Here is a 24,074-nt window from a genome sequence, read left to right as displayed (position 1 = left end):
AAGAGAGCAGCAAAAGAAGCCCTTGTTGCCAGAAGAAAGAAAATAATAAGAATTAGAGCAGAATTAAATGAAATAGAGAATAGAAAAACAATTGAAAGAATTAACAAGACCAAAAGCTGGTTCTTTGAAAAGATCAACAAAACTGATAAACTATTGGCCAAACTGACAAAAGAAAAATCATAGAGGAAGCAACTAGCCCAAATAAGAAATGAGATGGGCGATATCACAATAGACCCGATTGAAATTAAAAGAACCGTAACAGAGTACCATGAAAAATTGTACTCTGACAAATTTGAAAACCTAGAAGAAATGGACAAATTTCTAGAAACTCACTACCTACCTAAACTAACAGAAATGGAAGTAGAACAACTAAATAAACCTATAACAAAAGAAGAGATTGAAAAGATAATTTAAAAACTCCCAATGAAAAGAAAAAGCCCTAGCCCTGACGGTTTCACTGGAGAATTCTATCAGAGAAGAGTTAACACCACTACTAATCAAGGTATTTCAGAGTATAGAAAAAGATGGAGTACTCCCAAACTCACTCTTTGAAGCCAGCATAATGCTAATTCCAAAACCAGGGAGAAACAGCACCCAAAATAAATAAATAAATTACAGACCAATATTCTTCATGAACATAGACACAAAAATCCTCAACAAAATTCTAGCCAATAGAATTCAACAACATATCAAAAAAAATAATTCACCATTACCAAGTGGGATTTATACCAGGTATGCAGGGATGGTTCAACATTAGAAAAACAATCAGCATAATCCATTACATAGATAAAAAAGGCAAGAACCACATGATCTTATCAGTCGATGCAGAAGAGGCATTTGACAAAGTCCAACACCCATTCATGATAAAAACTCTCAATGAAATAGGAATAGAAGGGAAATTTCTCAACATAATAAAGGACATTTATACAAAGCCAACAGCCAACATCATCCTAAATGGAGAGAATCTGAAAGCATTCCCCTTGAGAACAGGAACCAGACAAGGATGCCCTATATCACCACCACTCTTATTATTTCAACATTGTGCTGGAGGTCCTAGCCAGAGCAGTTAGGCTAGAAAAAGAAATAGAGGGCATCCAAATGGGTAAGGAAGAAGTCGAAGTATCTCTATTTGCAGATGATGTGATCTTATACATAGAAAACCCCAAAGAATCCATAAGAAAACTACTAGAACTAATAGAAGATTTCAGCAAAGTATCAGGATACAAGATAAACATAGAAAAATCAGTTGGATTTCTCTACACCAACAAAGAGAACTTCGAAGAGAAAATCACCAAATCAATACCATTTACAATAGCCCCCAAGAACATAAAATATTAGGAATAAATCTAACCAGAGACGTAAAAGACCTATACAAAGAAAACTACAAGACACTACTGGAAGAAACCAAAAGAGAGCTGCATAAGTGGAAAAACGTACCTTGCCCATGGATAGGAAGACTCAACATTGTGCAAATGTCAGTTCTACCCAAAGCGATCCACAGATAACAATCCAATCCTGATCCACATTCCAACGGCATTTTTTAATGAAATGGAGAAACAAATTACCAACTTCATATGGAAAGAGAAGAGGCTCTAGATAAGTAAAGCATTACTGAAGAAGAAGAACAAAGTGGGAGGCCTCACACTACCTGATTTTAGAACCTGTTATACAGCCACAGTAGTCAAAACAGCCTGGTACTGGTGCAACAATACATAGACCAATTTAACAGAATTGAGAATCCAGGTGTAAATTCATCCACCTGTGAGCAGCTGATATGGACAAAGGCCCCAAGTCCCTTAAATGGGGAAAAAGACAGTCTCTTTAACAAATTGTGCTGGCGTAACTGGATATCCATCTGCAAGAAATTGAAACAAGACCCATACCTCACACCATGCACAAAAACTAACTCAAAATGGATCAAAGACCTAAATATAGAATCAAAAATGATAAAGATCATCTAAGAAAAAATAGGGACAAAGCTAGGAGCCCTAATACATGGCATAAACAGAATACAAACCATAAGTAACAATGCACAAACACCAGAAGAGAAACTAGGTAACTGGGAGCTCCTAAAAATGACATATTTACGCTCATCAAAAGACTTCACCAAAAGAGTAGAAGGACAATGTACAGACTGGGAAATAATTTTTGGCTACGACAAATCTAAAAGCTACAAGATACTGCAAAACCTCAACAACAAAAAGACAAATAACCCAGTTAAAAAATGGGCAAAGGATATGAACAGGCACTTTGCCAAAAAAAAAAGACATTCGGGAGGCTAACAGATACATGAGGTAATGCTCACTATCATTAGCCGTTAAATGCAAATCAAAACTATAGTGAGATACCATCTCACCCCAACAAGGCTAGCATTAATCCAAAAAGCACAAAATAATAAATGTTGGAGAGGTTGTGGAGAAACTGGAACACTTATAAGCTGTTGGTGGGACTGTAAAATGGTACAACTACTTTGAAAATTGATTTGGTGCTTCCTTAAAAAGCTAGAAATAGAAGTACCGTATGATCCAGCAGTCCCACTCTTCGGAATATACCCTAGAGAAATAAGAAGTGTCACACGAATAGATATATGCACACCCATGTTCATTGCAGCACTGTTCACAATAGCAAAAAGATGGAGACAAGCTAGGTTCCCATCAGCGGACGAATGGATAAACAAGTTATGGTATATCCGCACAGTGGAATACTCCGCAACGATAAAGAACAGCAATGAATCTGCAAAACATCTCATAACATGGATGAATCTGGAAGGCATTATGCTGAGTGAAATTAGTCAGTTGCAGAAGGACAAATACTGTATCAGACCACTATTATCAGAACTCAACAAAAGGTTTAAACACAGAAAAAAACATTCTTTGATGGTTACAAGGGTGGGGAGAAAGGGATAGGGGTACTCACTAACTAGATAGTAGATAAGAATTATTGTAGGTGAAGGGAAGGACAACACACACTACAGGGGAAATCAGTACAACTGGACTAAACCAAAAGCTGAGAAGTTTCCTGAATACAACCAAACACTTGGAAGGACAGAGTAGCAGGGGCAGGGGCCTGGGGACCGTGGTTTCAGGAGACATCTAGGTCAACTGGCATAGAAAGTTTATTAAGAAAATGTTCTGCATCCCACTTTGCTGAGTGGCTTCTGGGGTCTTAAAAGCTAGTGAGCAGCTTTCTAAGATGCATCAGTTGGTCCCAGCCTACCTGGAGCAAAGGAGAATGAAGAACACCAAAGACACGAGGAAAATATTAGCCCAAGAGACAAAAGGGCCACATAAACCAGAGACTTCATCAGCCTGAGAGCAGAAGGACTAGATGGTGCCTGGCTACCACCAGTGACTGCCCTGACAGGGAACACAATGGAGGGTCCCTGTCGGAGCAGGAGAAAAGTGGGGTGCAGCACTCAAATTGTAGTAAAAAGACCAGGCTTAATGGTTTGATTGAGGCTGGAGGGACCCTGGAAGATGTGGCCCCTGGACTCTCTGTTAGCCCAAAACTAAAACCATTCCCTAAGCCAACTCCAGACAAAGATTAGACTGGAGTATAAGACAAAATGATACTTGTGAAGAAAGTGCTTCTTAGCTCAAGTAGATACACGAGTTTAAGTGGGCAGATCCTGTCCAGAGACCAGATGACAAGGCAGAAATGGACAGGAGCTGGTTGAATGGACACGGGATATCTGGGTGGAAAGGAGAAGTGTGCTGTCACAGTATAGTGAGAACAACTAGGGTCATATAACAATGTGTGTATTAATTTTTGTAAGAGAAACTAACTTGAACTTAAAGCACCAAAAAAAGAGAAAAAATTACCTGCACCCAAGATGTCCCTGCTTGTATGCTCCCCTTCCTATCTGTATTCCCTCTTTTTTCCCCCCAAGTTAACTATTACTCTGATTTCTAATGCCGTACTTTAGTTTGGCCTGATTTGGAACTTTATAAAAATAGAATTGTACCGTAGATATTGTTTGGGACGGGCTTATTTCATGCAGTGCTTTGTGAGAATCATCTGTTTGTGTAGTTTGTTTATATTCCTTGATATATTCTGTTTCATATTATGAATGTATCACAATTTATTTATTCTGTTGTTTTAGCCATTGGGTTATTTCCAGTCTTCAAGGATTATAAAGAAAAACTACTGTGGTTGTTCTTAGGTATGTCTCTTGGTACATGTGTGCATGCATTTCTGTTGGATATATTCACAGGAGTACAGTTGTTTGGCCATAGGGTAGTGATTGCTGAACTGTAATAGATAAAGTTTGTTTTGTTTTAAGTAGTTCTGTCATTTTAACTACCACCAGAAATGTATGAGAACAGTTGCTACACATCCTTGCCATCTGGTTGGTGTGCCAAGGGTATCATTTGTGGGTTAATTTGCATTTTTCAGATGACTAATGTATGAGTACTTTTTCATATACGTATCGGCCATTTAGATGTCTGCTTTTGTGAAGTACCAGTCCAAGTTGCTTGCCTACCCCTCCCTCTCTTTTTTTTCTCTCTCTCTCTCTTTCTTACCTTTGCTGTCTTTTTCTCTTCCTGCATGCCTTTCTCTCTCTCACTCTGTGTTATTTTTTTCATTGGTTTTGCAGGAGTTCTTTATTCTGTACACGAACCGTCCTCATTTGTATGTGTTGTAAATGTCTTCTCCACTCAGTGGCTTGTTTTTTAGTGTCTCATTGATGCCTTTTGATGAACAGAATTCTTCACTGTAATGTAGTCCAGTTTACCCATATTTGGGTTTTTGTTAGCTTTTCATTTTGTTTGTTTATTTTTGGTACCCTGTCTAAGAAGCTTTTTTCTATGCCAAGGTTAAGAAGACATTTTTCCTGTGTTCTTTTCCTAGATGGAGTTTCATTTTCCTCCACATGGATATCCAGCACTATTTCCTGAAAATATTGTTCTTTCCCCATTCTTATCCAGTGTCACTTGCGTCATACATCAAGTGTCCACATATGCGTGGGCAGTTTCTGGGTCCCCTGTTGTCTTCCATTGATCTGTCAGTCCTGATGCCAATGCCATACTACCTTAATTAGTCTTAGTCTTGATATCCAGCAGAGCAGGCCCTCCCATTTGTTCTTCTTACAGAATGTCTTGGCTAATGCTGATCCTTTTTTTAAACAGCTTTATTGAGATATAATTCATATGCCATACAATTCACCAGCTTAAAACATACAGTTCAGTGGGTTTTAGCTAATATATTCATAGAATGTGCATCCATTACCACAGTCAGTTTTAGAGCATTTTTATCACCTCAAAAAGAAACCCTGTACCCTTTGTCATGCTTCTGACACCATCCCCTCCTCTAGTCCTAAGCAAACACTAATCTACTTTCTATCTCTATAGATTTCCCAATTCTGGACATTTCGTATGAATGGACTCATATAATATGTGGCTTTTTGCAACTGATATCTTTCCCTTCGCATAATGTTTTCAAGGTTCATCCATGTCGTGGCATCTATCATTACTTCATTCTTACTATGTCTGAATAATATTCCATTGTATGTATATAGCCACATTTGTGTATTTGTATCCATTTGTAAGTTAGTGAATATTTGGGTTGTTTCTACCTTTTGGGGTGTTACAAATAATGCTGCTGTAAATATTTATGTACAAGTTTTTATGTGAACATATGTTTTCATTTCTTTAGGAGTGGATTTGGTGGATAATATGGTAACTCTGAAGGAGCCCTGGTGGCGCAGTGGTTAAGCACTTCGTTGCTAACCAGAAGGTTGGCGATTCGAACCATTTAGCCGCTCCACGGGAGAAAGATGTGGCAGTCTGCTTCCGTAAAGGTTTATAGCCTTGGAAACCCTATAGGGTATTTCTACTGTGTCCTGTAGGGTCGTTATGAGTCAGAATCGACTTGATGGCAGTGAGTTAGGTTTAATCATTTTAGGAACTGCCAGGTTGTTGTCCAGAGTGGTTGCCCCCAAAATTTTTACCACCAGCAGTGTATAAGGAATCTGATTATTCCACATCTGTGTTAACACTTGTTATTATCTGATTTTTTTTTTTTATTGTAGCCATTCTGGTGGGTGTGAAGTGGTATCTCATCGTAGTTTTGGCTAATATGTTGAGCATCTTATCATGTGCTTATTGGCCATTTACATATCTTTCTTGGAGAAATAGCTATCCTTTATCCATTTTTTAAATTTTTTTTCCTTAAATTATTGATTTGTGAGAGTTCTTTATATACTCTGAATATAAGTCCCTTATCAGATTTATGGTCTTTAAATATTTCTCCCATTCTGTGGGTTGTCTTTGCATTTTCTTGTTGGTGTCTTTTGAAGCACAAAAGTTCAATTTTTCTTTCTTTTGTTGTTTGTGCTTTTGGTGTCATATCTATGAATCCGTTGCCAAATCCAAGGTCATGAGAATTTACCCTTGCGTTTTCTTCTAAGAGTTTTATAGTTTTATCTCTTATGTTTAGGCGTTTATCCATTTTGAGTTAATTTTCATATATAGTGAGAGATAAAGGTTTACCTTCAATCTTTTGCATGTAGCTATCCAGTTGTCCAGCACCATTAGTTGGAAAGACTGTTCTTTCCTCAATGGGTGGTGTTGGTATCCTTGTTAAGTCATTTGATCATAGATTTGTGGGTTTATTTCTGGATTCTAATTTTATTCCATTGATCTCTATGTCTGTCCTTGTACCATTACCACACTGTCTTGATTACTGTTGCTTTAGTAAGTTTTGAAATTCGGTGGGAAATGTGAGTCCTATTTTGTCTTTCCTTATCAAGATTGTTTTAGCTCCTGTGAGTCCACGTGGATTTTAAAATCAGCTTGTCAGTTTCTACAAAGAAGTCAGCTGAGATTCTAATGGGGATTGTGTTGAACCTGTAGATCAGTTTGTGGAGTATTGCCATCTGAACAGTGTAAAAGTCTTCTGATCCATGAACATGGGGTGTTTTTTCCATTATCTCTTTCAACAGTGTTTTTTAGTTTTCAGAGTAAGTTTTGTACTTCTTTTGTTAAATTTATTCCTAAGTATTTTATTCTTTTTGATGCTGTTGTTGGTGGAAATGTTCCTTAGTTTCATTTTCAGATTGCTCATTACAAGTGTATAGAAATGCAATTGATTTTTATATATTGACTTTGTATCTTGCAACCTTGCTGAACTCATTTATTAGCTCTAGTAATTTTGGAGGTGATTCCTTATGATTTTCTGTATACAAAATCACATTATCTGCAAATATAGTTTTATTTTTCCTTTCCAACCTGGATGCTGTTTATTTAATTTCTTTTTCTTCCCTAGTTGCCCTGGCAAGGAGCCCTGGTGGTTAAGTGCTCAACTGCTAACCGAAAGGTTGGCGGTTCGAACCCATCAGCCACTCAATGGGAGAAAGATATGGCAATGCTTCTGTAATGATTACAGTCTTCGAAACCCTGTGGGGCAGTTCTACTCTGTCCTGTAGGGTCACTATGAGTCAGAATTGACTGGACAGCAACAAGTTTTATGAGTTTAATTGCCCTGTCTAGAACCTCTAGTACAATGTTGAATAGAAGTGGTGAGAGCGAATATCCTTGTCTTGGTCCTAATCTCAGGGGGAGGCATCCAGGTTTTCACCATTATGATGTTAACTATGGGGCTTTCATAGATCTCCTTTATTAGGCTGAGAAAGTTCCCTTCTATTCCTAGTTCGTTGAGTGTTTTTATTATAAAAGGGTGTTGGATTTTGTCAAATGTTTTCCTGTGTCTATTGAAATAGTCGTATGGTTTTGTTTTTTATTCTGTTGATATGATGTATTACACTGATTTTTGTATGTTGAACCAACATTATAGGAACGAATTTGGGAAAGCAGGAAGACAAACAGAAAAAAGCTTACACCAAGAACACCTAGCTTCTAATCCCAGTTCTGCCAGTTTGTGGCCATGGGTTGATGACTTAATCTTTCTGAACCTTAATTTTTTCATCTGCAAAATGGGAATGATAGTCCTTGTCCTGTGTAGCTGACATGGTTTTTGTAAGTAGCCAAGTACTTTAAAAATGTAAGATGTTATTTTTAGTTCATAATAATGACCTAGGTTATTAAGAAAAGGTTAGATTCTATTAGGCATATTATAACTAAGAGAAGTCTTTGTGGCCAGTTTAAAATGAGTTTTGACAATTTTTAAAATAATAAAGTTACATGGTCATAAAGAAGTACGGATCAGTTTTCTGGAAAATGTATTTATGTGGAACAGCTCCATAGTCCATGACAGGGCAGAATGAATGGGCCCTAGCCCTGGACTGAAAGTCAGAATACAATTCTGCTACTTGCTCTTCTTGTGACCTGAGTATTATTACAAAATAAGGTCCCTGAGAGGCACAGTTTGCACTCAGCTACTGACCTGAAGGAACCCTGGTAGTGCAGTGGTTAAGAGCTCGGCTGCTAACCAAAAGGTCGGCAGCTCGAATCCACCAGCCACTCCTTGGAAACTCTGTGGGGTAGTTCTACTCTGTCCTACATGGTTGCTATGAGTTGGAATTAACTCAGTGGCAATGGGTTTGGTTTTTGGTTTTTACTAACCTAAAGGATGGTGATTCAAACTCATCCAGCAGTGCTATGGAAAAAAGGTCTGGTGCTCTGCTTCCATAAGATTATAGCCAAGAAACCCTACTTCTGAAAAATCTGCCATTGAAAACCCTATGGAGCACAGTTTACTCTGACACACTGGAGTCAACTTGACAGCAACAGGTTTGGTTTATTTAATTAAAACATACAGGAAAGGAATGAGAATAATAAATACACTGGTACCCACCGTTTGAGGTTGCTGTGAGTCGGAATCGACTGGGTGGTAATGGGTTTGGTTTTTTGGGTTCCCACTACCCAGATTTAGCAAATTTTACCGCTTTTGCTTTATTTGCCTCAGAAGAAATTTTTTTAGAAATAAAGTATGACAGTTAAGTTGAAATCCCTAATCCATCCCTCTCAGTGCCTCACCAGAGGTCACTACTGTTATTGTTGTTGTTATTTTTCTGTTCTTATATTTTCACTGTATAAAGTATTATTTGGTTTCCTGTACATTTTATGTAAATAATACCTTAGAGTATGCATCATTCTGCAGGTTGCTTTTTCCTTACTTACGTTTGTAAGATGTGTTCATACTGATATATGATTTTAATTTATCAATTTTAACTGCTGTGTAGGTTTTCCTTGTATAGATATACTATAGTTTGTTTTTCAGTTCTTTTTACTGATGGACATTTGGGTTGTTTCGAGTTTTTTGGTATTTACAAACAATGATGAAGTGACTATCTGTGCTCATGTCTTCTGTGTACATGTGTGGGAATTCCTCTAGGCTGAGTATATCCTAGGAGTGAAATTGCTGGGTTGTACTATATGAGAACCTTTACCTTTAATAGAGCAATCAAGTTGCTTTCCAAAGAAGTTGGGCCAATTTATGCCCACGCTAAGTCATCTGTGAGACTTCTTGTTTCTCAGCATTCTTGCTCCTACTTAGTATTGTCACACTTAATTTTATTTTATTTTATTTTATTTTATTTTTGCCAGTCTGATGGCTATAAAATAGTGTCTCATTGTTTTAATTTGAATTTTTATGATTACTAGTGAAGTTGATCGATCGTATGTTTATTGACAGTTCTCGTTTTTTTCTCTGAATTTCCAGTTTCTATCCTTTACCTATGTCTCTATTGAATTGTTTACTTGTCTTACAGATTTGTACAAGTTGTTTATGTAGTCTGAGTATTAATCCTGTGTTAATTATATACATTACAGGTACCTCCTCCCAGGCTCTGGTTCGTGTGTTAACTTCATGATGCGCTTTTTTGTCAAAAGGAAGTTGTAGTTCAGTGTAATCAAATTTAAGTATATTTTTCTTTATTGTACATCCTTCTAAGAAATCCTTTTCTGTCCTGATGTTATACTGATATTCTCCTATATTTTATTCTAAAAGTTTCAAAGGTTTCCTTTCACATTTAAGTCTTCATTTCCTTTAGAATTTGTGGTTTTCAGTGTGCAGCAAGGATCCAGTCTTTCTTTAAAAAACAAAATAACCTGTGGATACCAGTGGTTTCTGCACTGCTTATTGAAAATCTAGTTTATACTCACTGATTTGTAATGCCAGGTCTGTCATAGCCGTTTGTTACGTTCATCTCTGTGCCTATTCCTGCATCACTTCCACACTGCCTTAATTATTATAGCCTTATAATTAAGTCTTTATATCTGGTACAATAAGATGACCCCTTCCCTCCCCACCCACATAATTTTGTTCTTCAGAATTATTTGGGCTGTTCTTCTTGTGACTCTTAGGATCAGCTTATTTAGATCGACAGAAAAATTCGTTGGGATTTTAACTTAACATGCATTTGAAATTATAGATTATTTTCTGAGAATCAACATCTTTATAGTATTAAGTCTTTTTATTCATGAGACAATTTATTGAGGTCTTCTTTTATGTCCTTTAAGAATACCTTTTTTAATTTTCTCTGTAAAAGTCTTGTACATAATTGGTTAGATTTATTCCTAGATGCCTTATACTTTTTGTTGCTAACGTTAATGGGATATTTTTTTCTTTTATATTTTCTAATTATTTTGATATGTGGGGGTGATACCATTGTCTTAGTCACCTAGTGAAGCTGTAACAGAAATACCACAAGTGGATGGCTCTAACAAAGAGAATTTTATTCTCTCACAGTCCAGTAGGCTACAAGTTCAAATTCAGGGCGTCAGCTCCAAGGGAACGCTTTCTCTGTTGGCTCTGGAGGAAGGTCTTTGTCATCAATCTTCCCTTGGTCTGGGAGCTTCTGTGCGCAGGAACCTCAGGTTCAAAGGATGCACTCTGCTCCCTGCACTGCTTTCTTGGTGGTATGAGGTTCCCATGTGTCACTACTCCCTTCTCTCTTTTATATCTCAAAAGAGATTGGCTTAAGACACTACCCAGTCTTGTAGACCTCATCAGTGTAACTGCCACTAATCCATCTTTATTACATCATAGTGATTGAATTTACAACACATAAGGAAATCAAATCAGATTACAGAATGGTACACAGTTATACAATACTGGGAATCATGACCCTGCCAAGTTGACAGATATTTTGGAGGGGCACAGTTCAGTACATGACACTGATTTTTGCACGCTTATCCTCTTGTCTCCAGGAACCTTGCTGCTGAACTCTCTTTTTAATTCTGACAGTTTGTAGATTCTCTTGGATTTTCTATGTAGACTCTTATCCTCAAATAAAGACAGTTTTGTCCTTTCCAGTCGCAAGTTAAATGTCGTGTGGAGTTCAAACTTTATTCTATATCAAATTCGGAGCCACTGGAAGTTTTGTGTAGAGGAGTGACATTTAAATATTTTAGAAAAACCATTTTGGCAGCCTGGTGAAAGTATGATCAGAGTTAACCTAGGGACCAGTTAGGAGATGCTATTATTACGGTCACAGGATATTGCAAGTCTGGCCTTGAGGGGTGGCAGAAAGAAAGGAAGGGTGGAGATAAATATAAGAGATATTTTAGAATTAGGAGCAAAGGGACCTGGTGAATGAGTAAATGTGGGAGGTAAGGCTCATGGAGTCAGCCTTGGTAGCTAGGTTTCTGCTTGTATAACTGCATAGCACTCGCAGGAGGAGAAGCAGGTTTAGTAGCAGGTTTTCAACAAGGCTAAAAAAAAACTCATTGTCAAGTCGATTCCGACTCATAGCAACCCTAAATAGGACAGAGTAGAACTGCCCCATAGGATTTCCAAGGAGCAGCTGGTGGATTCAAACTGCTGACCTTTTGGTTAGCAGCCAAGCTCTTAACCACTGAGCCACCAGGGCTCCTCAACAAGGCTGGAGATAAATGTTTGGGGCTTATCTGTATAGATAATCACTCTCACCCTTTATCCTTCTGAAATCTCCATATAGATAAGCATCAACCTGATACAGAGCTTCCAGTGACTAAGAGATTAGAGGATGAGCTTGATGTCTTGGCTGTGGATATCCTTCAGGAAGAAACTCCATCTATTTTAGACCAAAATGCAAGCTTCAAAGATGAGACATCAGCGTTGGCCAGAACAAGAGTGGTGAAGAAGAAACCTGTGACTGTGAAGGCGCCTTGTAGGAAGAAAGATGCTCTGGCACCTGCAAGACTGCAGCAAGTATGAAATCACTTCTTTCTTTTGCCCATTCACATTAATCTGAAGTTGTCCAAGGTCACACGAGCTAGTAAGTGGTGGAGCCAGGATTGGAGTTCTTGGGTGGTAAGGTAACAGAGCCCTGAGTCCAACTATCTAAGCTTAGCTGACTCCAGGTTGGTTTTCTTTTTTAACAAAAAAAGAAGGGCAATTTTTAGTATTGTTACTAACCAAAAACCAAACCCATTGCCTTCGAGTCGATTCCAACTCATAGCAACCCTATAGGACAGAGTAGAGCTCCCTCATGCAGTTCCAAGGAACGCCTGAACTGCTAACCTCTTGATTAGCAGCTGTAGCTCTTAACCCCGACGCCACCGGGGTTTTCAGTATTGTTACTAGGACTGGGCATTCTGTTTTGTCCTGGCTCAGTAAGATTCTAGTTTGATACCAAGGTCCTGAAAGTGAGCAGATTATTTTAAAACTCAGTTTTTTGTTTGTTTTTGTTTTCCATTTCTGATTAGAAGTGTAGGATTTGAGACTTGGTTACTGCTAAAGATAAATAAAGATAACTAATAATACTCAACATTAAAAGGCATTCTAGGGGTGAGTACTTTCTAATACGGCTTTGGGAGCTAGCTGGGTAGTTAGAACTTGCTTTGAAACTTGGTGATATTTTAAACTTGTATTTAAAACTCCCTTAAAGCCCTGTCAGCAGAGAACTAGACAGAAGACATATCCTAGTCTGAATACCCCTTATTGTCATTAATGCATTTGATGGTTCTGTAACAAACCCGTATATTGTCAGGTGGCCCCAGGAAAAGGCTGTTCAGCAGTAATTACCAGTTACTGACAAATCATGGATTAGGATCAAGTCTCTACTCCTTTCCAACCAAACTAGTATGAGGCTAATTGGGAAGTCAGGACTGAACCTGTAGGAATTCAACATGGTGCCCTTCTCTAGAGGCAGAGCCTCATTCTCTAGTGTGTTTTTAAATAGCCTGCTTCATTCTGTGAGATGGCATATGCTTTTTCCCTTCACTGTTACCACACTCCCCCTGTATTAGCCCATTTAATCTTCCAGAAACATAGAAGAAGTGATTATCTCCATTTTACAGATGAGAAACCTAAAGCTCTGAAAGATTAAGTATTTTTTGGGAGGGGGCAGATTTATTTGTTTTTATTGTGGTAAGGTATATACCGACATAAAAATTGCGATGTTAATCATTTTCAAGTGTACAATCCCAGTGACATTAATATCACCATTTGTTTCTAAAACTTCATCACCCAAAACAGACACTGTAACCATTGAGCAATAACTCCCCATTTCCCCCTCCCCCCCCCGCCATGGTAACCACTAGCCTACTTTCTGTCTATGCATTTGTCTGTTCTAGATAATTTCATATAAATAGGATCATACAATATTTGTCCTTTTGTGTCTGACTTATTTCACTCAGCACAGTGTTTTCAAAGGTTATCATTTGTAGCATGTATCAGGACTTCATTTCTCTTTATGGCTGAATAATATTCCATTGTACGTATATATGACACTTGGTTTATCCATTCATCTGTTGATGGACACTTGAGTTGTTTTCACCTTTTGGCTATTGTGAATACTGCTGCGGTGAACATGGTATACAAGTATCTGTTTGAATCCCTGCTTTTAATTGTTTTGGATATATAACTAGGAGTGGAATTGCTACATCGTATGGTAATTCTATGTTTAACTTTTTGAGGACCTGCCAAACTGTCTTCCACGGCAGGTACACCATTTTACATTCCCAGCAGCAGTGGATGAGGGTTCCAATTTCTCCAGATTCTCACCAACACTTGTTATTTTCTGTTTTTTTTTTTTTTTATGATAGCCATCCTAGTAGGTATAAAGTGGTATCTCGTTGTGATTTTTATTTGCATTTTTGTAATGACTAATAACATTAAACGTTTTTTCATGTGCTTATTGGTCATTTGTATATCTTCTTTGGAGAAATGTCTGTTCAAGTCTTTTGCCCATTGCTTGATTAATTTGTATGTCTTTTCGTTGTTTAGTCATAGTAGTTCTTTATATATTGTAGATATTAAACAAGACTAAGTATGTATTTTAACCAAGAATGTTTTACAGTTTATCTCTAAACAATATGGATTAACTTTATTTTTACTTAATTAGAAATGGATACAGATGAATATAAATATATAAAAATGACAGAGCCAGGGCTGTAATTCTACGTCCCTGTTCCCTCCTCTCCACCACTAGGGTGTTTCAGTGTTGCATATACCCTACCCCAAAAACTTCCACCATAATGCTTTCGAGTCCAGTTTTTGCAGAATCGGATGTGTGAATGTGTAGTGACACTTGGACCTTCAGTGCACCAAAGATTGAAACTAGAGTGTCTTGATATTCACTTGGCCTCATAATTTATACTTTTCACTTACAGGGACTCCATAGAGCTGAAAGATGTAGACCAACTCAACCTCACATCAAAAGCAGGTTGCACCAGACAACAGTCTCATCCAGATTAAAAATGAACCAACAGCCTGTGAAAGACCAAAGGGCTCCTTGGATACCTCCAAATCCCACATCCCCACCAGCATCTCCTAAATGGTATATAAAAATTCAGGGAACCATGTGGATCTGTGGTTTTATTTTTACTCACAGATCAAAGGTTTCTTAGAGCTTAGAGCAAATAAAACAGCTGTCTTAGTTCGCATTAAGAAGATAAGCTTATTTGAGTGAATGAGAGATGAGAAGTTTTTGCCCAGAAGCCTTTTGGTTCCTTTTTCCCACCTGCCTATGGCTTGAGTTCCTCCCACCACCACTCCATCACCCTGTGGATACGTGTCGTATGGAGGATCGTGGGCTTCTCGTCACTTGTCTGGTTTCACAATAGACTCTGGTTACTTGAGGCCAGAGACTATGCCCTTTCTTATATCTGTATGTCCCATGCCTGACTCAGTGCCTGGCACTTAGTAGGCGTTCAGTAAATCTTTGCTGAGTGAATAAATATTTAAAAATAATTCCAGTTCCAGGACAAGATCATTATGTATTATGAAACCATACAGATCTCATAGAAACTGTCCTGACTGCAGGGACATTACCATCTTGTCACCCTTGTTCATGGCACACAGAGAATGAGGAGCCGCCATTCCAAAGGGCTAGAGAGGAGGTACTGTCCTCTAGGGGAGGCAGGGTTCAGTTAGTTAGGTGGAATAATCTTTGGGGAATTGGTTGAAGGTTAAGGGGTGCTTGTTTGCCATGGGACAGTAGTTCTTGGAAGCACAGTGGAAAGGACTGGGAGGTCAGACAGTAGAAGGAAGGAAGCAAGAAGCGGTAATGTGGGGAGGAGAATGAATGAGAGGGTCAGTGACTCCATGAGTCTGCCTCTTGGAGGCCATCAGTGAGATGCCTGGTGGAATGGACTCTCCTTAAGAATCTGAATGATTCTGAATACGTGGCTGTGTTTATCCATCAACCCCCATTTCAAAGTTGAAGAAACAGTGTTTAGGGAATTTCATGTCTTGTTCACGTAGCAGGGCTGGACCTAAAATCAGGGCTTTTGATTTTATAATGTGCCTTTTAGTTTTTATTCCTCTGCTCAGATTTCTGTTTTTATATGAGCATTAATACAGAGATGTGAATACAGTTGATGAGTCCATAAATAACATCAGTTGGTTGAAGTTTATGCTACAAAGCAGATACACAGTGGGATGTCTTCTAGAGTACATGTGTGAGGGATGGGGGAGGGGAGCGGATAAGGCTTCCAGGCTCATAGTGCTGTAACTGGATTTAAAAAGATACAGAGTTGCTTTGTAATAAGGAATGTAATTAGTGACCCAAATTTATAACAGGGTTTCCTCGAAGTTCACCTATTATTCTGTAACTGACAGTTGGCTTTTCTTTTAAGATAGCGTTTGCTTCTCTGAAGCAAAGGGAAGCTGAACCTGAATCCTGGCACCTCTCAGTCTTCTTCACATTCAGCTTCCGATTTAGGGTCCCATGCTGTAGATCACCGTTAATGTGATGCTCTTGTCTTCTCTGAGCTGACACCTTTGGAGGAGTCATTGGACATGGGGCAAGTGATAACAGATACACTTTTCTATTTTTTTCCAGTGCTGCGTGGACAAAGGTAAAACGTAGCCCCAGGGAGGCCACAAAAGAACAGTCTCTCCAGCAAGAAGATACTCAGGAGGGCAGTCACTCGCGAGGTGCCATTGAGCACGAAGCAGCCAGGTCTGTGCTGGCATTTCAAATCTTTGAAGGTTAGAGGACTCCTTTTAGTAGAATCTGTAGGGTCACTATGAGTTGGAATCAACTTGACAGCAATGAATTTTTAGTAGAATCTGAAGTAAGCCCTATCTTCTCTTTCTTGTGTATAAAGTTGATTATTTAAACTGTAGATTACCAAACTTTTCTGTCAGACTTATACAGCTTACATTGAGCCCCTCTTTTATTCCTGATTTCATTCATTTAAAAATTATATGGATATTGGTTGTATATCATTTGCTTGTTTTGTACCTGGCAGTTTTAAGCTCTGTAGAGACTATAAAAGAGGGCAAATGAGACACAACCCCAGCTCCTGCTTATTCACAGTCAGTAGAGAAGATAAGATGCGTAACTAATTATAATTTAAGATAGAATATGGCATGTACCCTGTCTTAGTATCTAGTGCTGTTGTAACAGAAATACCACAAGTAGATGGCTTTAACAAACAAGTTTATTCTCTCACAATCGAGGAAGCTAGAAGTCTGAATTCAGGGTGCCAGCTCCAGGGGAAGGCTTTCTTTGTCAGTTCTAGGGGAAGGTCCTTGTCATCAGTCTTCCCCAGGCTCTAGGAGTTTCTCAGTGCAGGGAACCTGCCTCTTCATTTTTGGTGGTAGGAGGTCCCTGTCCTCTCTGCTGGATTCTCTCTTTCATATCTCAAAAGAGATTATTGACTCAAGAAACAACCTAATCCTGTAGATTGAGTCCTTTCTCATTAACATAACTGCTTCTAATCCTGCCTCATTAACATCATAGAGGTTAAGATTTACAACACATAGGATAATCACATCAGATCACAAAATAGTGGACAGCCACACAATACCCGGAATCATGGCTTAGCGAAGTTGATACACATTTTGCGGGGAGGGAGCACATTCAATCCATAGTATACCCTAAGAACTAAAGAGTTAAGAACGCAGAGAGCTTAGAAGAGGGAGAGGTTACTTCTTGCGCTGGAGATCTGAGAAGGCTTCATGGAGGGAGGTGGAAATTGAACAAGGGGACTTAGATTTAAATATGGTGATGAGGTTAGAACATTCTTGGGAAGAGAATGGTGAAAATAAGGTGCAGATCTGTGAATTACGTACAGAAAGTAAACAGTAGCTTCATTTGATTCAAGCGTAGGGTAAGTCAACGGTAAGGTTGGAAGGGTAGACTGAGGGCAAGACAGGGTGGGCTTAGGAATTTGGACTGTCTGCTGAGGGCTCTCCCTGCCTTTGGAGGTTTGTGAATTCTGGCACCACAGGATCAGGATATGCCAAGGGAACATGAATCTGATGGGTATGGGTAGGGTGGGCTGGAGTGTAGACTCAAGGGAAGGAAGCCAGTTAGGCTATTTTAAAAATATGAATTCCTTTAAGGACCTAAATTAGAGCTGTGGGGCACAGCATGAATGATCAGAGGGGAAGAGTAGAGAAGGGGGCAGGGGGCAGGGAGAGAGAAGAAAGGAGTGGAAGATACAGATAGGCTACAGAGTCCCGGATCATCCTATATGCTTTCATTCCTTCATCCTTCCATTCAGCAGACAGCACTCCTGTGGGCCAGCACTGTCCCTGATGCTGGAGCAATTCAAAGATGAGTAAGACATGTCTTGTTCTTGAGGCATAAACAGTCCCAATAGAATTGGAGAATGCTGTAATGGAGATAGATATGAAGTGTCTAACTCTGTGGAGGAACTGAGGAAGACTTCTCAGGGATGACATTAGGCTGTATAATCAATAGAACATGGCAACAAATTGGACATGAGAGACAAGGGAGAAAAGAATCCAAAGAGGATTTTGAGCACCTCCCCCCCCGCCCCGTCTTCCTTTGGTTGCTATTTGGGATTGTTAAGAAAAGGACAGTTTCTCAGACTGTCCTTTCATAGAGGCAGCTGTCTAGGCACCACACACAGACCAGTGTGAGGGCCGAGTCCTGCGAGAGGGGGAGAAAGCAAGTGTCCCAAGCCAGCTGGAAGTGAGGCAGATGTGGCCACCAGCCCACTGAGGGTCAGTGCGCCATCCCTTGAAGAATGGTAAGTGTTGAGTGATAGGATGGGGACACTGGGTGAGGCAGGCTCCCCATGTCTGTCCACGGCTGCTGCAGCAGTTCTAGGCTTGCCCAGGGTGCGGTGGCTGACAGCCCTCTGGTGGTGGTGGCCCTTGAGGCTCCAGGAGAAATCTAGTGTGCTTCTTGACTGGCAGCCACAGACAGCTTCTCTGCAGGCTTATCTGGGAACCCTGAAGGCCACCCCCTCTTTCCCCTCAAAGTCTTGAGTACTTACCTTTTGCAAAGTGAAGAGATTTTCAGCTAGACAGCGTTTTCTGTGCCTCTTGTAATCTTCCCCTGCATTGGTGCGCTTCATTTGTGTGACTGAAATTGTTGTTCAGTTGCCAGAAAGTGAAATGAACGTGGACCGTTAAACAATTTGAGAATAGTCACGTATCCTAAACTAAAAGTCAAAGCCCTTTTGTATACAGTAAAGTTGTTCAGAGTTAATGTTTTCCCTCTTGTTTGTATTTGCCCTTATTATATATCTACAGGACTCTCCTGGGAATCCATTTCTTTGTCTAAACCTGAAGATACAGCAAGGGCTTCATTCACAGGGGAAGAAGAGATCCCAAGTACAGTGGGGGCTAGTTTTCTTGAGAACATTCGTAGGCAGTTTCTTGTTGCTCTGTATGCTAGCTAGGAGTGGTTTTGCACATAGATGTCTTTTTACTTAGATATTGCATGGAGAGCATCAGGGGATACACAGAGGTCATGCTACCTACTGAGTCCTTCATGGAGCTGCAGTTGGGGCCCTGGAGATCCTGCCTCCTGGTCTGCTTCTGTGGTAAGGATACTCTGCAGCTGTGAGGTCGCATTGATTGGACTCTTTCTTTTACTGTCTGCTAGGCTCGCTTGGCTTGATGCTGAAACCTCCAAAAGATTGAAGGAACTAGAAGAATTAAAAACCAAAGAAATGGACAAAATACAAAAACGGAGGTAAATACAGGCAGTCCCTGAATTACGAACGCGTTCCATTCCTAAGTCTCTCTTTAAGTCACATTTGTACGAAAGTCGGAACAGTTAGGTACGATTCGTATCTAACATCAGTTAGTCAAATGTTTGTCTTAGTATATAGTAGAGAGTGTGACTTTCTATGCATAAAAAACATTAAAGAAACACTTCTAGAAACACTAAAATATCTTTAACATAATAATATAGCAATAATAATGTTTTGATGGGTGTCACAGAGTAGCTCCATTTGTTATTATGAACTACTGTATGTACCTCAGATTTTCAATACAATAGGCATTGTGGGGTTTCGTTCGTTACTGGGGGTTGTACCAAGTTGGACAATCGTAACTGGGACCGCCTATATCTGTTTCCAAGGTAGAAAAAGGTAGGCAGGCCTCTTCCAGATCAGCTGGTTGTTTTAGCAGCTAATCCAGATTGTGCAGGTCTAGCCGTGCTTCTTATGACTGTTGACTGTCTGCCTGCTTAAAAGACTGAAGTCACCTAAGATGCCTGCAGTAGAGCCAAGGCAGCTCTGACCCTCCATCCATTTCTCTCGTGATGAAACCCTGCCAGCTCTGGGGGTGATACAGTGTGACTTTTTGTACTGTTTGCCAGGCTCAATTGGCTTGATGCTGAAACTTCCAGAAGAACAAAGGAACTGAATGAACTCAAATCTGAAGAAATGGATAGACTCCAAAAATTGAGGTATGTGTTTGCTTCTGAGGAAGAATAGGGGATGCTTGCCTATTCTAATGGATCTAAGAAGTTTTAACAGCTAATCTGAACCGTTCATCACTACATGAATGAGTGGATTAATTGACTGAATAAATGAATACCTGCATGTCTGTATATCTGTTGTATAGTGTTTTTGCTAGGATATGTTTTTGAATGTGGAGTTTGAAGGAGAACCAAAAAAAATCTACAATTTTGGGGAAGTTCCATCTGAAACATCAGAGTCTTGTATCTGTTTATTTGTGCTGCCCTCAAAGGTATTTTTCTCCGGCCAGATGCCAGCCTTCTGAGGGTAGAGGGTTGATGTGATGTGTAAGTTTTGCTCGTATAATTGAACTTCTGCTTCACACGTTAACTTGAAGGCAATCTAAGGTTTTCTAATGAGATTGCCTTTTTCAGTTCACTCCCTGAGTGTTACTACCTAGCTACAGGCGTAAAGAAGTTTGTTAAAAGATGTAATTGACACTGCTGCTGCAGCAGTTGCTGAAATTGGCTCATTTCTTCAGCTCTAATAATAATTCACTCGAAGTCAGGTTCACAGAGCACTCGCTGAAACAGGTGTGTGTCTGTCACCAATCAGGATAGACTGTTCAGTCTAGGTTAGAAGGGCTGTGCTTGTGTCATTAGAGTGCCAAGGTGTTTTGCCTATAGTTAACATACAATCACAGAATCTTGGGGCCGGAAGGATCTTTTCCCTCTTGTGATGCTCCCCGCCCCTCTGTACTGACTCCACAAAGCATCCATCATATTCACGCACTCGCCCAGTGATAGGGTGGCCACCGCCCCCTGAGGCAGCCCATTCCATAGTCATCTCTAGCTATTAGAATGTACGACCTTGAATTACGACCTTGAATTACGCTGAAATCTGATTCCTTGTAACTCCTATCCACTCGCCTTGAGGCCATATAGCAAAAACTTAGTCCTTTCTTCCCCATTTATCCCTTTATTTTTTTTATTTAAAAAATTATACATGTAGGAGAGCATACTAAATATACACGTACTGGTCAAAATGAACACCCGTGCACCACCACAGCCAGCCAAGAAATAGGTTATGAACTGGTCTTTAGAAGTTCCCTGAGTGCATCTCTCCAGTTGCACCCCCTCTCTGCTCCCCTAGAGGAAACCACTGTCCTGATTCCTGTATTAATCTTTCATTGCCCTTCTTCATAGCTCTGCCACCTGTGTGTTTATTCCTAATAATAGGTTGTTTAATTCTGAACACTGAGAAGCAAGCTTGAACCTAGCTACACAAAGAAAGGGCAGTATTGCTGGTATTAGATGAAAACTCCCAGAGGGAAATAGGCAGAACAGAGTCTGGATCATAATCTGACTTGAGCTCCCCTGAGAGCTTTTGGCAGCCCCTTCCTAAGAAGTCGATGGGCAAGGTCATGAGCAAATCCATAGAAATTTAGGGCTACTACATTTGGGGCTTCTCAAGGGCCTGTAAGGAGCCCTGGTAGCACAATGGTTAAACGCTTGGCTGCTAACCAAAAGGTTGGTGGTTCCAACCCACTCAGAGGCTCCATGGGAGAAAAGACCTTACAGGCTGCTCCTGTAAAGATTACAGCCTAGGAAACCCTGTAGGGCACTTCTACTCTGTCATATAGGGTCACTGTGAGTCGTAACTGACTCGATAGCACACAGCAACAACAGAGGGGCTGTAAGTGAACCAGGTACCCTGGACTTCTAGAAGGAACTTGGTCGGGGGGTGTGGGCTGCCTTGTAGTGTTCTAAGCTTTCTCCATCCAGCTTTTGTGCAGCCCCTTTCTGGTTTCTGTTACCATAGAGTAGTTTTGCCTGTTCTTGGACTTCATATAAATAGAGTGGTCAGTATCTATTTCTCTGTGTCTGGTTTTTTTGCTCATCAAAATATTTATGAGATTCATCCATGCTGTGCATATATCAAAATAGTTCATTCCATTTTATTACTGAGTGGTCTTCCATTGTATGAATAGCACACACTCTGTCAATTTGCCTGCGAGTGAACATTTGGGTTGTTTCCAGTTTTCAGTTAGTATGAATTAAAATTGCTGTGAACATTCTGGCACACATCTTTTTGTAGAAATATACTTTCATTTATCTTGGGTAAGGAGTAGAATTTTTGGGTTATAGGATAAGTAAATGTTTAACTTTTTAAAACCTGCCATACAAGTTTTCCAAAGTAGCTGGACCATTTCATGCTCCCATCCACGATGGGGGGGAGTTCCTTTCTAGTTGTTCCACACCCTACCAGTCTTTTTTTTTAACCATTCTGGTGAAGGCCTTGTGGTATCTCATTGTGGTGTTAATTTGCATTTCTTTGAAGACTAAGAGGTGAGCACCTTTACTAGTGCTTATGAGGTGTCTGTTCCAGTCTTTTGCCCATTTTTTATTGGGCTATTTTGGTTTTTTTTTATTATTGACTTGTAAGAGTTCTGTATTTTCTGGATATGAGTGCCTTGTCAGATATATACAGCAAATACTTTCTCCCACTACTGTTGCTTGCCTGGGTATCTTCTTAACGGGGTCTTTGATGACTAGAAGTTTTAAATTTTGATTAAGACCAGTTTTTCAATTTTTTGATTTACTGTTAGGTTTTTGTGTGTGTGTGAACTAAGAAATCATTGCCTATGCTAAGGTCTCAGAGATACTCATTTTTGTTTTCTTCCAAATGTGTTATAGTTTTAGCTTTTATTTTTAGGTCTGTGATCCATTTTGAATTACTTTTTGTGTATGGGATGAGATATACTTGTCAAGGTTCATTTTTTACCGTGTGTATATCTGGTTATTCCAGCACCATCTGATGAAAGGATTATTGAAATTGAGCTTTACTCTAGGGTCAGTTGGGTGGACTGTTTGTTAAGGACCCTAATGTAGGTCTTTAGGTCTTTCCTTTGGGGCTGGTCAGATTGCCCAGAGAAGGGTCTTTAATCTCCTGCCTGGAGGAGGGTAAGAACCTGGATGCCATTGTTCCAGGAACTGAGTTGAGGAGGAGCATTGATAAGGCTCACGGTTCAGCATTCAGCATGCATATATGTATCCTACAGCCTCAGCTGTGATTGTTGTCCCCTAGGCGAGAGACCCTCTGTTCTGCCCTCTCCAGAGAAGAAGCAACCAAACTTCGCTCAGAGGTGGAGAGAGACTATTGCCTAATTGCATGAAGTAGGGAAAGGGATCTAGGGACCTAATGTCTCAAACATCATTTGACACTTGTCTTCCGTATTTAAGCCCCCCCTTCCCAGCTTATACCCAGGTCTAGAGGTACTGGTGCTGCCAGTCCTGGCCCTATTGAGGCTGGCAGTACACACTGTTGGTTCTTATTTTATTCGTTGTTGTTGTGTGCCGTCAGATCGATTCTGACTCATAGTAACTCTATACTTTTTCTCAATACTGGCCTGGAGTTCAGCTCTCTCAGGTCAGCTGCGTTAGTTAACATTGTTATCCTTCTGTTTTCCAGCACCAGTTGTTGTTGTTTTTTTTTCTCCATGTCCTAATGGATTTGTGCCTAAAAAAACAAAATCTCAAATATTGTTTTAGTGGAGTTTTGGGAGAGAGCAAAATTAGTTTCATTTGTTAGATCTGTCTACCTAACCCAGAGGTCCTCTCTTTAGTTATTTAAAGGCAGCCGTCATTGTTTTAAAGTGTACCCAGAACCAAACATCTTCTTCAGATGTTATCCGAACGCTTGTACTCAAGCTATGGTCTAGAACCAGCTCCTCATTTTTATCGGTGAGGAAACAGGAACAGAAAGTTGAGTGACTTATGTAAAAGTACGAGCTAGTCTGACAGTGTTTGCAAAGAAAAAGGGCAGAAAGCCAAGATCCGCACATGGCATTTGTTTTCATGAAGACAACATCTCCTAGGAGCATGTTGGAAGCACAGAATCTCAGACCTCACCCAGCCCAACTGAATCAGAATCTGCATTTTAGCAGGATTCTGAGATGATGTGTGTCATCATTAAATTTGGAAAAGCACTGTGGTTTTTATAATTATTTGATTTCCCTTCACCTGGAGTGGTAAATAAATATTATTTATTTTTCTCCATAATATTTACCACTCC

General features: G+C 39.7%; 1 protein-coding gene across 3 annotated transcripts in view; it reads left to right on the top strand.

Annotated features, from left to right (window-relative positions):
* The window catches only part of KIAA0753 (KIAA0753 ortholog), a 71,030-nt gene that overhangs the window by 26,689 nt on the left and 20,267 nt on the right, over positions 1–24,074 (top strand). For all 3 annotated transcript variants that reach the window (XM_023731130.1, XM_004376237.2, XM_023731131.1), the window contains 5 exons: positions 11,861–12,093; positions 14,499–14,665; positions 16,172–16,291; positions 19,199–19,288; positions 19,919–20,008. In XM_023731130.1, the coding sequence (XP_023586898.1) occupies positions 11,861–12,093; positions 14,499–14,665; positions 16,172–16,291; positions 19,199–19,288; positions 19,919–20,008 (700 nt within the window). The remainder of the gene's footprint in view (positions 1–11,860; positions 12,094–14,498; positions 14,666–16,171; positions 16,292–19,198; positions 19,289–19,918; positions 20,009–24,074) is intronic.

The sequence above is a fragment of the Trichechus manatus genome, unplaced genomic scaffold (assembly GCF_000243295.1).
Source record: "Trichechus manatus latirostris isolate Lorelei unplaced genomic scaffold, TriManLat1.0 scaffold00040, whole genome shotgun sequence".
NCBI lineage: Eukaryota > Metazoa > Chordata > Mammalia > Sirenia > Trichechidae > Trichechus > Trichechus manatus.
Note: the sequence above shows the minus strand (reverse complement) of the source record. Positions and strands in the feature narration are given on the sequence as shown.